This window comes from Falco naumanni, chromosome 1 (assembly GCF_017639655.2).
Source record: "Falco naumanni isolate bFalNau1 chromosome 1, bFalNau1.pat, whole genome shotgun sequence".
Classification (NCBI taxonomy): Eukaryota; Metazoa; Chordata; class Aves; order Falconiformes; family Falconidae; genus Falco; species Falco naumanni.
In genome coordinates this window covers 94,679,567-94,692,478 of record NC_054054.1, presented here as the reverse complement: position 1 = coordinate 94,692,478, position 12,912 = coordinate 94,679,567, and the positions used below count along the sequence as shown (strand labels likewise).

Sequence of the window (12,912 nt, the reverse complement as noted above, 5' to 3'; positions counted from 1 at the left end):
ACCAAAATGTACTAATAATGTTCCAGTAAGACATAACGAAACAAGATAAGCTCAAAGAGAAGCACCACACATAACACACAGTTGAGTTTAAAGTTATTCCCCAAGGACACAACAGCTGACTTAATAATCTCATCATGGCTGACCAGACATTTAAAAGCTTCGACTTCATTGCTATAAGGGTTAAAATAGACTTGACATTGTTTCCAAAGGGGATTTTTCTATGTTAAAGATTGTTGGATTATAATACTGTACCTTTACTAAGTCTTTCGGCCAACCAGTTCCTAAGACACTACGGCTGCCATATCCCAGTGTATTGCCTCCATACTCAGCAACCTTCCTACTGTTTGTGTTAGGACCAGCATAGATCACCAACTTCAAAACATAAAATACACTGTTAGACTGTAAGAGAAAAACAAGAAAATCTAATAATAATAATAATACTTAGCACTTACACCGCGCTTTATATTTTCAAAGCGCTTTATCAACATTAACAAATCCTCACAACAGCCCTGTGAGGTGAGTAGGCAAGTATTATTATCCCCATTTTACAGATGGGGAAACTGAGGCAGAGAGGAAATTGAGCGACTTGTCCCCGAGGTCACAAAGCAAGTCAGCAGCAGAACTGGGAGCCAAAGTCAGAAGAAATCGTAACTTCCAGTCCTTATGCTGAGCTAACTAGAACATACTGCCCCTCTACTAATAAAGGGATTGATCTTGCTCCCATCAAACTTAGTATTTTGTCAGAGACTTCAGTGGAAACATGATGAGGCCCAAAGTTTTCTGGAAGAGTTTAACCAATAAGGAGTGACATTAAAGATGCTTATAAATAATGGGAGTATCACAGGACTTGCTCTGTGTCAAAGAGTATATGGCAAGAATTAGCAAGCAGCACAAGTAGCTCTAAAGCAAGTAAGTGTTATTAGTTGTGTTCTTGAAATTGAAAATACTTGTTTATATTAATCTATATAAACAAGCTATTTATAGTCAAAGGGGAGAAAAATTAACCTGCCCAGTTTAAACAAACTGCTGATGTACAAACAAGGCAGCCAGATTAAAATTTGAGAAATATGGAAACCCAAAAACCAGGAAAACCAAGAAGGAAGTCAAACTTTGACAGTCTGAGCCATCACAAAGTGAGCTTAAAAAAAATAATAAAGGAAGAGTTGGTATGAATTTCTGAGGGGGGGAACACTCAAACCACACACCCCCCCTCCACCTCAAACCCCCATACCTCTGGAGCCTACTATCTCTCTCCTGTTTTGTAACTACTACTTCCGACACCTTTTAAGGTAACTTCCTAATTACAGAGCCTAACACTTAACACAAGATTCTCATAATTAACAGGTTTTAAACATTGAAACAATCACTGGATATTATGTTCTGAAACAAATACAGAAGAACAATTCAGCATATATTCTTTCTGGATTGTTTCAAGAATAACAGACATTAAACATGCACCACTTAGTGTCACTTTCTCGCCTTTTTATGTCAACAACTCTTTGTACATTTTCTATCGTTTAGCTAAGTGTAGTCTTAAGATGAAACTCAAGAATTCTTTTGAAGTTATTCACACAAGAAAAAAACCTCTCTGCATCCTTGTACTTTACAGGCTTGAAGTAGGCAGGCTGTGGCATTACCGTGTACACTAATAAGCTCTTACCAATAAAAACCTCCTGCATTATCCTGAACATGGGAAATAAGATGCCATAAAAGACAAGGGGCAGAAATGATGACAATGGGAAATGCTGCTGATGGAAAGACATACAAAAGAAAGTATTTCTGAATTGGCCCTTGCTTACCTTATCATAATCGTATTGTGAAGAACATCTGTTGTCAAATCTAAGATATAAACAGCGGGCTCCTGGAATATGTACAGTTTCTTTAAATTTATAGTTATCCCTGACGGGATGAACTGTTTCTACTGTCTTGCCAGCAGCCCAGGGAGCAGGGATCTTCAAACCCGTAAGAAAACCTGGCTCTTCTTTCTCTTCCAGCATTCTGAAATCAGAGTGAAAAATTACGTCCCAAAATTCAACACACAGATTTTTACTATATATTCAGACATCAAACTATGACGTACTTAAAATCACCTCTCAGTATTGATACATAATGACACAAAGTATTGACTCATTTTAGGCACAGATGTGTTGCAGGAAAATACAGAACTTAAATAGCATGAACTCTGCACATTAGAGATAACTATGCCAATCTCTGACCTGTAAAATCTGAACTTTTCCCTATGCTTTCCAAATTATGGTAAACAAGTTAAGCAGCACCATAAAAAAAATAAATGGTACTATATATGGATTTTAACACACACTTAGTAGCATAAAAAACCTCCCCTCCTGGGACAGCACCCAAAACTGATTACACTGTCATAAACCAATATGCCTAATATTTCACTGAAGCTTGTAATTTGAACGAGGACTGAAAATAAATTCTTCAGAGTTTTCACACAGTACATTACACATTATCACAAGTTGTTTAATACAACAAATTCTGCAACACTGCAAATAGCTATGATAAGCATTTCTTATTTAATTTAGCTGCGTGTTTCTGAGCAGAAGCTGTATAACTTTGAGCTAAGACACACTATTTAAATGCAGGACTTAAAATAGTTATATTTCTCTACATAAATTAAACCCATTTAATACCTTTCCAATGTTTTTCATACTCTCTTATGCTGCCAGAGCAATTTACATTTTCTCATGATGGTCTTCCTTAGCCTAATTTATTCTAAGATGCACATTTAGAATTAATTCCTAATGCTTGAGGGGAGGAGAAAAACAAAACAAACCATAGCCTGTGCAAAGTACCTGAAGATACACATCATTTAATTCTATATGCAAAAAAAAATTAGAATTAATTGCCTTTTGTAAAAGCTTATGTATCTCTAAGACAGCCTCACAAACAATTACAGCTTTGCCTTTAAAAAAAAATAAAAATATTGATGCTTTAAGATTTATCCCACAGCAAGGGTCAAATGAGCATTACAGCTAAGGTATTTTATCCCAGGAAAAAGATCTAGATCTAAAGAAAATCACCTCTCATCAGGTAACAGCTTCCCCTTCTGTTCTGATGCACCACTGGGGGAACTGTGCAGTTCTGAGAAAACTGGAGACTGAGTTTTAAGCAGCAGTGCAGTCTGTGGCACAAAACATACAGTGTTAGAAACATGCAAACAGCAAATCATTTTAAGACTTCATCATTGAAATATATTAACAATCACACTGTATGTTGTTATTGACAATAAATCATCACCCAGTAGCTGTTGTACCCAGTCAAGTTTAATATCCAGCATTATCAGCTTTTGTAGCTGTTGAGCAATTCTTACATTATGATCTGTGGATTGCTTATTGCAGAAAGTTGACCAAGATCCACAGCATTTTAGTACATGCATGCCACAATTTTTTCTTTTGTAGACAAATTCTGACACAAAGACCATACCTGACTTGTGTAAAGGACCAGCTGCACCAGCTGAGGCATCAAGGCATCAGCCATAGTTAGAGTCTGCAAATTTGGATGCATCAGAGATGTTAGTAGGACAGGAAGCAGATGACCAAGCATAGTAGCCTTTGTAATTTGCTCCAGGCCTTTTAATCTGCAATGAAAGTGAAGGTTTACAGAGTAACAACTATTTTCATAGAGCATCACTACTATTTTTAGTCATCCGTTTAATCTTGTAACGGACTGCGTAAGTAGGCAATTCAAAATTCAGCAGAGAACATTTCCATTATATTTAAAAATAAACCCCGAAACTTACTATCTTGAAAACATTACCATTTCTCTAGTGTTAGCAACCTAGTTTTTGCTCTCAATTCTTACTTAACAATGATAGACCAGAAGACAGTAAATCAAGAGTTTAATAATTACTTAGAAAATTATAAACTCCCACGGGCATGGGATGAAAGTCCACATCAAACACAAATGTATTTGCTCAGTATGTATATCAGGCTCCTAGCACACATAGCTCAAAGTACTTGAAAAGAATCTGTAGCTACAAGGATATATTTAAGCGTGAAGCCTATCTGAAAATATCTCAAAGAAATTGTGTATTGTCAATAAACAAAACTAATCTTGCAGACACAGAAAAGCATAGAAACAGAAACCTGAAACAACTGGGAGAGGGAGGTGTTTGTTTAAGGAGAGAAAAGGTTCACAGCTTTTGCTAACATCCCATTCCCAACATATATTTTTTAAGGGGAGGGAAGACATGGAAGTGCAAGGTCAGGCTATCTGATGACACATGCAGGATATCAACAACATCCAAGACTTGTCATGGATAAAATATCTAGTCCAGCTACTAGAGATGTAATAGTCAGGAATTTAAAAAATTAAAAAAATGTTCTAGCTTACAGGAATATTCCCAGCTGACTAACTAGTACGTTACCCTGCTCATAAATAGCATTGCAACTGGCTAAAACCTTACCAACTTGAAATTTCTATAGATTATCAAGCTAGTAGTACCGACATGAAGCATCTGATTCTAAATTCTTCAAAAGATAAGTGCTAAGCAAATGCTATAGTAAGAAACAATTCCTATACATTCAAAGAGCAATATGAAGCGATAAAGAATAAGTAATACTAACTGTGCTTGTACAATAAGACACAAAAAGCAACAGTTTACTGTTTGCAAGTTAGCACGCTCCTATTTGTCTTACCTTTGCTCTCTATCAGAAATGTCACTGTTTATTAGTGCTGTAGTGACTTGTTGCAGCATTTCTAAGACTTCATCACATCCTGTCAGAATTTGCGTAGCAAGAGACAAAATGCTGGTCTTTAGCTCCTAGGTACAAAAAGATTTATAGGATACTTAAATTATTAGAGAATACCAAAAAAAGGACAACAGAACAAAACGATGGATTTCTAAATTAAAAGAATGATAATGTGACCTGGCAGAGCAGTAGATTCATCCAAGACTTAAATTTGATTAATGCTAAGCCCCAAAGTGCTGGGAGAAACTAGGTGCATATTTTACAGGATGCACATCCCAGTTTCTAGAGGGAAGGAATCCCCAAGTCCAGCACAGGAGAGAGAGCTGTTAGCCAGCCAAGGTACAGCATTGGTGAGAGAATGTCCTAGCACGTATGAGGAGCACTGTAGAGAGAGAAACTGAACAATGAAATCATGGGTGAATAGTGAGACAACAACAGTACTACAGTATTTAGCATTTACTCAATGAGCCTGAACCAGTAATTTTCAACTGCAGCAGATTACAAGCACATGAAGTCTCCAAGAGCAGCAGACAAAGTCAGCTTAACAAACCAGAAACTCAGAAGTCAATACCATTATAGAAGAACTGTTACTGTTACAAAAACTACTATGACAAGACAGCCTGCATGCTAGGACAAATGTGGCTTCTCTGAGTTCATTCAAGACTATTCCAGCAGTAATATGAAATTACACCATTTTAATGGTGTAATACAACCTTACACCAGCAAAGCAACCACTGTCTGCAAACCTTGCCACAAACATAATTCACATTATTTCAGACAACAGATGTAGGTGGTTCTACATAAGCTTTACAAGTTAAAACTGCAAAAAAGCAGCAGCCAGGTAAGCAAATGAGAAAACCCTTTCCTATTTAAATCCGAAAAACATTTTTTCAAAGACCACCTAAGTGATTTGGAGAAGAGAAAGTGGGGAGTGGGTGCGTGGGGATGTAATATGTCCAGAAAGGATTCCTGGCACATGAATTTTATTACTGCATTTGTTAATTAAAATACATTCTTAACCTCATTGTATGTATATTTAGGAAGGGAAGTGTCTCCTCTCACTGACAATATACAACCCAAGCTGCAATACTGAACACAAAACAATTGCAGACTTTAGCTGGAGAACAGGAAAAAACTGTCTACCATAATTTAACTTTATCAAGAGGAAAAGAATCAACAAAACAGCATAAGCAGAATATACTGCTGAAACAAGAGGTGTCGCAGGAACACTGACTGTAGAGAGCCATACTAGAATAAAACTTGGTGTTTACCTGTACCTTCAATGTCTCTCCCTGCAAGGAGCTGTCACTGTCATCATTTTCATCAGGTTTAATCAAAATAGTGTTACTGAGGAGGTGGTTCTGTACAGCCATCAGATACCGCAAGCACGAAGATGCAGCCTTTAACATAAATAAGTACACTTTATCTAAACTCTTTAATCAACCTTGATGCAGGCAATCCTTCTACTTAGATATATAAAAGAAGAAAAAACGTTGAGGGAGAAGACAAGCAAAAGCAAAACATAAGTTTCCCTTGAACAGATTTTTTTTTTGCTGATTTAACACAAGCTTGTTAATACACATAAGAAAAGAAACTAGTGCCAAACGTTGAATTTTGTGAAAACTTGAAAAACATATAAAGAAGCAGTACCATTTTGAGTATGTAACATTATAGTAATATTCAAGTACTGTAACACTGATTAATTCTTAAAAGATAATGCCACCATAGAGCTAAATTTAATTCACATTCCTGAAGACGATGGCTCTCCATGCTACTCCTCCTTCCCCACACTCCTGCTGCACAGGCCATCACCGCCTGTCCCCTCCTCCCAACGTTTGCATACCAGTTCCCCCAGCTTTGCCATCAGCCATATCAGGGAGCTGATCCTGCTAAAAACATCTATGCATACTTTTACCATTAAATAATAGTCAACTTTCATTTTTGTCTGTAAATGATAATCCTTTCTGCTTCTATGAATCATTACACACGTATAAAATGAGTTTATTTGGGTTTTTAAGTTGTTGTAATGCTTTAAAGAAATGCTTTAAATATTGAAATACACAAACTTCCTTTAAATTGAAACAGCTAACAGAGCAACTGGAAAATATATCCACATATAAACCTCTCTGAGCATTGCTGTACAATGTACTCTGCTGTAAGAAATTGTTTCTTCTTTCCCTGTGCAGCATGAACAAGGTAAATTCTTTTTCTGTATATAAAACACACAACTACAAAAGTTTCACCTCAACATACTACATGAAGATGAGGGATTTAAGGAGCAAAAGAAGCCAAAGGCAAATATACTTTTAGCAAAATACATTTTACTTACAGGCACAGTTGAAAGCAGCCTTTGAAAATCATCTTTAGATACAGTTTGGCACTTGGTGATTAAGACACAAGATTCTCGGACAACAATCTTGAGAATGTAGTGCAATAGCTCATCATTTAGTCTTCAAAAAATGCAAGCAAGATGTAAAATGTTAGTAGTGTCTAATTACGGTGTATTTTGTATAGCTCATTTCAAAAGAATTCTGCAAGCTATATCACAAATTACGTGAAACTAAAACAAACACCTGTTCACAGAGATTCAGACACAATGAAAACCAAGCCCAAAATGTTTAACCACAATCAATGCAACAGATGACCAGTGATTTCCTGTGCTGTGCTGATAAGAATCTGACTTCCAATGACTTCCAAAAAACCAGACCCCTCCCAACTTGAACAGGTATCTGAAATTGATAGTTTTACTGCTGAAAAGTTACTTAACATAGTGATACGGACAGCAATGTCATACTTATGAATTAACATCCACATTTACCATACACATGGTAAGGAGCAGGGAATACAAACTAAGGCTGCATACAGAATTCTCCTAAGATTCCTCTAAAATGTCAAACCCCTCTCTCCCTTGTCCTGATGAAATTCAACCCACTACAGACACAAAGAGATAACTTCAGGTCACACTGCTTTTATCTTAGTGGCAATTTCAGCAGAATTTTATGCAAACTTACCTAAAGCAAATAACAGAAACATAGACTATACATGGGGAGGAAGGGAAGCATATTGTTGCATTTTACCTATAGTGATCATCATCTTCACTTCCAAATCTGTTGTTCTGAAGCTGTTCAGCTAAATTAGTCAGGATAACATCACGAAGTTGGGAGAGACCACTATTTCTCTCTCCTAAAATGGAATGCAAAAACTCTTTCAAAACAGCATTCTACAGAATTAATTTATTTTTACTTAACCTTAGATATCTTGCTTAATATATACTACACTTCTCAGAAATTACTCTGTTTACAGTGTAACCCAATTCCCTGTTGATATTACAAGACCATTAAAACTTACTCTGCACGTAGCACTGTTTTAAATTCCAAAGACTCTGACACACAAACACATTCCTATGAAGTAACAAATTACTGTGTATCAGCTGCTTCTAAGCCCAGACTCCCATTTCATGATGAACGCAAATAGACCATTACTCTTTCACTAAGGACTAAAATTACCTCTGGTTACTGTGTAATTGCCATGGGTAACATTAACTGCTAACTAGGTGTTCTAAAATACAACCTGTACAAGAAACACTACTAATAGTGACAAAGCAGAACTTTAATCCTGTTCAATTTCAAATAGCTGCCCGACTGAGACAAATTTTTCTTTTCTACACTTAACATACACTTGACCATGTAGCCATTCAGAAGGCAGCTTCAGAATTTGATGTATTCATAATTTCCTAGAATAGGATGGGTTTAAAGCAGACTAGAGCTCAATGTTTTGAACTGTTCTCCCTCCAGAGGTTGAAAACAAAATCTGAAAATACTTCTCAACAGAAAAAACACACACTCTCACTTGTCAATAAGACATTCTCACCTTCAGTTAAGACCAATTTCAATAAATTATTAATTTCTGCTTCTCCAGGATACAGGATATTTAAACCAGAGCTAAAGAAAAAAAAATCATGTGTTACGTAATGCATTTAAAAGCAAACGAAGTAATTTCAATAAACACAGAATCTCAGCTTAGTATCTGATGTAACATTTAAAATTACTACATAAAAGCTCCTTCCAACTTAGAAAGGCATCCTCCATATTTTAACATTAGTATTAGTCATAAAATTAGCAGCTGCTTTCCCCAGAAACCTCTTAGTTTTTTTGTTTATTGTTTAGGTCCCAAAGCTTCTCAAGAGCTGTTTGCTTCCCTCTCAGAAGCTCCACATTAATCACTTGTATATATGACAGTATAACCTTTTTTCTAAGAAACAGACATATCAGAAAAAATGGATGGTGGCTTAGAAAACGACTCAACTCTGGTGATGGGGTAAGAACTGTGGCTTACCTGTTATAAGAACAATGGAAGAGGCAAAAGACTTAATCAAGAAGTCACTACTGTTACAGTTTTATACTTATTAAAGACTGGCTCCTTATGGAAGTCTTAGTTTACGCTACACAGAAGATTCTAGAACTAGCATTTCAGAAACAACACAGCTATGCATAAATACTCCCTGTGGAGATACTTCTCCCCTCTAACTTGTGATGAACTTTGTCCTTTCTACACAAATTACCACATCAAGATAGATCACTATAACTTAAAAGGAGTACTCCGTGACTGTCTGAAGTGTTGAAACTATTACAACGTTTTTTCTTCTTTTCCTTTTCCCCTTTTCTTTCTAAATAATAGTCATAGAAAAGAAAACTGGTATGTTTTTCAGCTTCACACTGAGAGCAGAGATTATTGCAGCTTCCCTCCCTCTGGCTCATGCTGACCAACTTGCGATACAAACACCAGGAAAAGTTATCATACACTGCAAGCCAACTTTGAGGTTTCCATTGGTATCTGAATCCCCCAATGAGAAAACAGGAAAAATACCTAATGCCCACCTCTGATTCTTTTATTATTTTTTTTTTAAGTCATTTAAGGATATAGTGTTAAACATGGGAAAAATGCAGCAGCTGTCCATACAGTTGACAGGATACACTTTTCTGTCAAAAAGCAAGACCCTGAAAATGCTAGATAATCATACTAAAGATACGCTATTGTTCCTCACTCAGAGTTGCATAAAACCACTGAAATTCGGAGTGTCGTGATTCACACAAAAAAAATGCAGGTTGATCTTCAGAAGACTTTGTTATCAACCTTTGGAGCGCTTCCCACTTGAAAGCAGATTATATTTGTACTTAGGACATTTGAGACAGCATTCCCTGTCCTCGAGATCTACATTAGCTCCTTTTCGTGAGACACAAACGCTTTTTGCTCGCTTTCCTGTACTTAGTCATTCTGATATTTTGACAAGCCAGAGAAAGGAAATTACTCAGCATCAGGTTCAAGAGATGCAGTACCTAATATCAAGTGGAGCTACTGCAACCACCCTGTTTCAAGTGTTTGATGACCTGGGCTACTAGCCCAGAGACATCATGTCCACCCTTGCACTAAAACAAGATTCTTCTTTTTTAAACTTAAACCTGACTTTCTCAAGACAGTCTTACTACCCTGCCTGTGATTTTCCCTAGGTCTTCCTTCCATCTTAAAGCAATTCCTCAAGTATTATTCATTCTACTTCCCCTTACATTTCTTTTGTTTAGGAGAATTTCAGTATTGTCATTTGAAACACTGGTATAACAGCTGGCATTAGCTTTGCCTATTCCAGAACCAATAAACTATATAAACTAAACATGGAAGTCATTCCAGCCATCACGGAAATGCAGAAAATTTTGCTTGAGTTTAGCAGCTACATTCTAATAAACATTAAAAAACAATTTAAAGGAAGCCAATAAAAAGCAACAAATGAAAACAAGTACAGAAAGTAATTACTATCTGTTATTTCATTGTCATGACAAACACATATTTCCCTTCTTCCACAGATACTAATTCTAATAATTTTATTATACTATGTCAACCTAAATTTTATCATATTAAAACTAAGTGGCTAAATAAATTTGAATGTTCATCTAGCACAACATTTTCAAATGATCTAAAATCTTAATTTAATTTAATTTGACAAAGCAGATATTTACCTAATGGCTAGGCAAACCTCCTTCTGAATTTCAGAGCAAATCTGATCCCTTGGTGCCATCAGTAACTGCCAAAGTAATAGGCCAGACCTTCTAACAATATCTCTGTTTCTTTCAGTTTGTGGACTGAAGAAAAACTTAAAAACGACCTAAGAAAAATTAAACAAAAGATTAAAAACTTACACATTGTTCACATTAACTCTTTTTCTACAGTCAGTCTCTCAAACTATTTGTCTAGGTCACTAGAAATCCTAGAGTCAGAAACTGACTTTGGATCAAAAAAAGAAAAAAAAAAGAGAGAAAGAGAAAGAAATAAGAAAGTAACCTGTCTGGATTTTATTTTGATTTGTACAGGTAGCAACTACACTTATATTTAAATTTGGACTCTTAAATGGATGTACGAGATACTGCAAAGCCACTGTTAAGTCAATCTCCATTAAACTGAATGCAATGGAGAAAAAAGCCCTTATAAAATCAAGTGGTTACCTGTATTCTAAAGCAACGTTTTTGTCTTTAGTGTTTGTTATGAAGTACATATAACATGCCCTTGTACCTGAAAGACAACCAGGATGCAGCGTATTATGCAAGTATCTCCATTCACCATAGCTTTTTCCATAATGTCACAGATACTGCTGAGATGATGTGCTTCAATTGGATGTTGCTTGCCCAAAAAATTTGTTATGGGAAGATTGTTGCTGGCTGCAAGCAGGTTGAGTTGGTGGATACACATGGCACCAACATGGTGCAGTAACTGGTTAATAACCTCATTTGTGGTTGTTGCATCTCCTAGAAGAATAAAAGTGGTTTAAATGCTGTCTACAAACACAGGCTATAGCATTAGCATTTGCTTCTAAAATGCAATATATCACCCTCGGGACACCCATCTACAAGACAAACAAAAGAATTACCCACATCACTTTTTTAGTCTGATAAAGGTAGCAAGAAACTGGAAACTTCCAAACATGTCTTGCATTTTGCTTTTCCTTTCTTAAAGCAAAGATAAGCCATGACCAGTATTTATAGACACCTTTTCAAGAATGAACTCAACTTCTAGTACCAGATTTCAGAAAACAGTTTCTGTGCACTATTCCGTGATAAACATACATTCCACTTTCACTTTGTATAAGCTGCTGACTTGTAGGTTTACCTCACCTTTGGGCTCTGTAATGATGTGACTGACTCCCAGTCTCTGACAGACACAATGGAATGCCTGGTTCCCGGGATTGCACCACTGATCAATATAATCATTAGAGCACGTCCATATCATGTTATTCATAGTATCATAACAAGCACCTAAGGAAAATATTTGGACATCAAATTTTACAATGTTTTTTAGAAAACCAGACAAAACTATTTTTACAGCATATATAAAACCAAATTACTTGCATTAAAAGTTCTGTCATGGGACAGCAATTTAGTAACAATGCATTGGAATGAAAACCATTAAATGGAGATTTGTTAAAGGAATTAAGCGAATGCACATCCCTCTTGATGTTTCGAGCAGATGTACAACAGCATGTGTTTCAGGTGAATATTCTACCAGTTGTTATTTATAATATATATATTTATAATATATATATTTTTATATATATATATTTATAGATATATATTTATAATATATATATTATTATATATATAATAATAATATATATATATTTATTTTATATATATATAACATATAATTCCTCCACAAACTTATCACACACTGCCACAGGACATAAACTAAATATAGCTAAGTCTGGCATCAGACACTAATAACTTCTAGGAAAAGTACAGGGGAAAGAGTTTCAAATTTATTTTGCTACAGCTATTGACAATTTTGGACTTTAGAACTTTTTTTAAAGGCCTTGCGGTATAAACAAAGTATCTTTAACAAAACTGACAGTTTGCACAGTGCAACTGTTAAAAAAATTTAAGCTTAGAGACTCCTCTCCTGAAAATCTGTAAAGTCTACAAACACAAGCAGGTCCAAAAGAGTAAAAAGAAAGGGATTAATGGATTATAGACACAAATGTTCTATGATAGAGGCATTTACCATACTTCAAAAGTTCAATAATAACCTATACGTCTACGTGTTTTAAATGACTGAGGTAAATTTCCAGTTAACAGTAGCTAACAGGTTAACATACAATTATACCTATCCATACGTCCTAGCATTCAGAATGTTATTTAAAACTGTTTGCCCAAAC

At 35.7% G+C, this 12,912-nt stretch overlaps 1 protein-coding gene across 6 annotated transcripts in view; it reads right to left on the bottom strand.

The window, feature by feature from the left end:
* Positions 1-12,912, bottom strand: part of HECTD4 (HECT domain E3 ubiquitin protein ligase 4) — a 76,721-nt gene that overhangs the window by 40,078 nt on the left and 23,731 nt on the right. For 2 of the 6 annotated variants that reach the window (XM_040608471.1, XM_040608510.1), the window contains exons 11-22: positions 11,876-12,016; positions 11,277-11,509; positions 10,727-10,872; positions 8,586-8,656; positions 7,793-7,898; positions 7,045-7,165; positions 5,987-6,115; positions 4,662-4,786; positions 3,448-3,601; positions 3,045-3,145; positions 1,800-1,998; positions 253-399 (exon numbers count right to left, since the gene is read on the bottom strand). In XM_040608471.1, coding sequence (XP_040464405.1) covers positions 253-399; positions 1,800-1,998; positions 3,045-3,145; positions 3,448-3,601; positions 4,662-4,786; positions 5,987-6,115; positions 7,045-7,165; positions 7,793-7,898; positions 8,586-8,656; positions 10,727-10,872; positions 11,277-11,509; positions 11,876-12,016 — 1,673 coding nt within the window. Of the gene's footprint in view, positions 1-252; positions 400-1,799; positions 1,999-3,044; positions 3,146-3,447; positions 3,602-4,661; positions 4,787-5,986; positions 6,116-7,044; positions 7,166-7,792; positions 7,899-8,585; positions 8,657-10,726; positions 10,873-11,276; positions 11,510-11,875; positions 12,017-12,912 lie in introns of those variants that run through there. The other 4 variants (XM_040608481.1, XM_040608492.1, XM_040608501.1 and 1 more) reach the window with 4 other exon arrangements.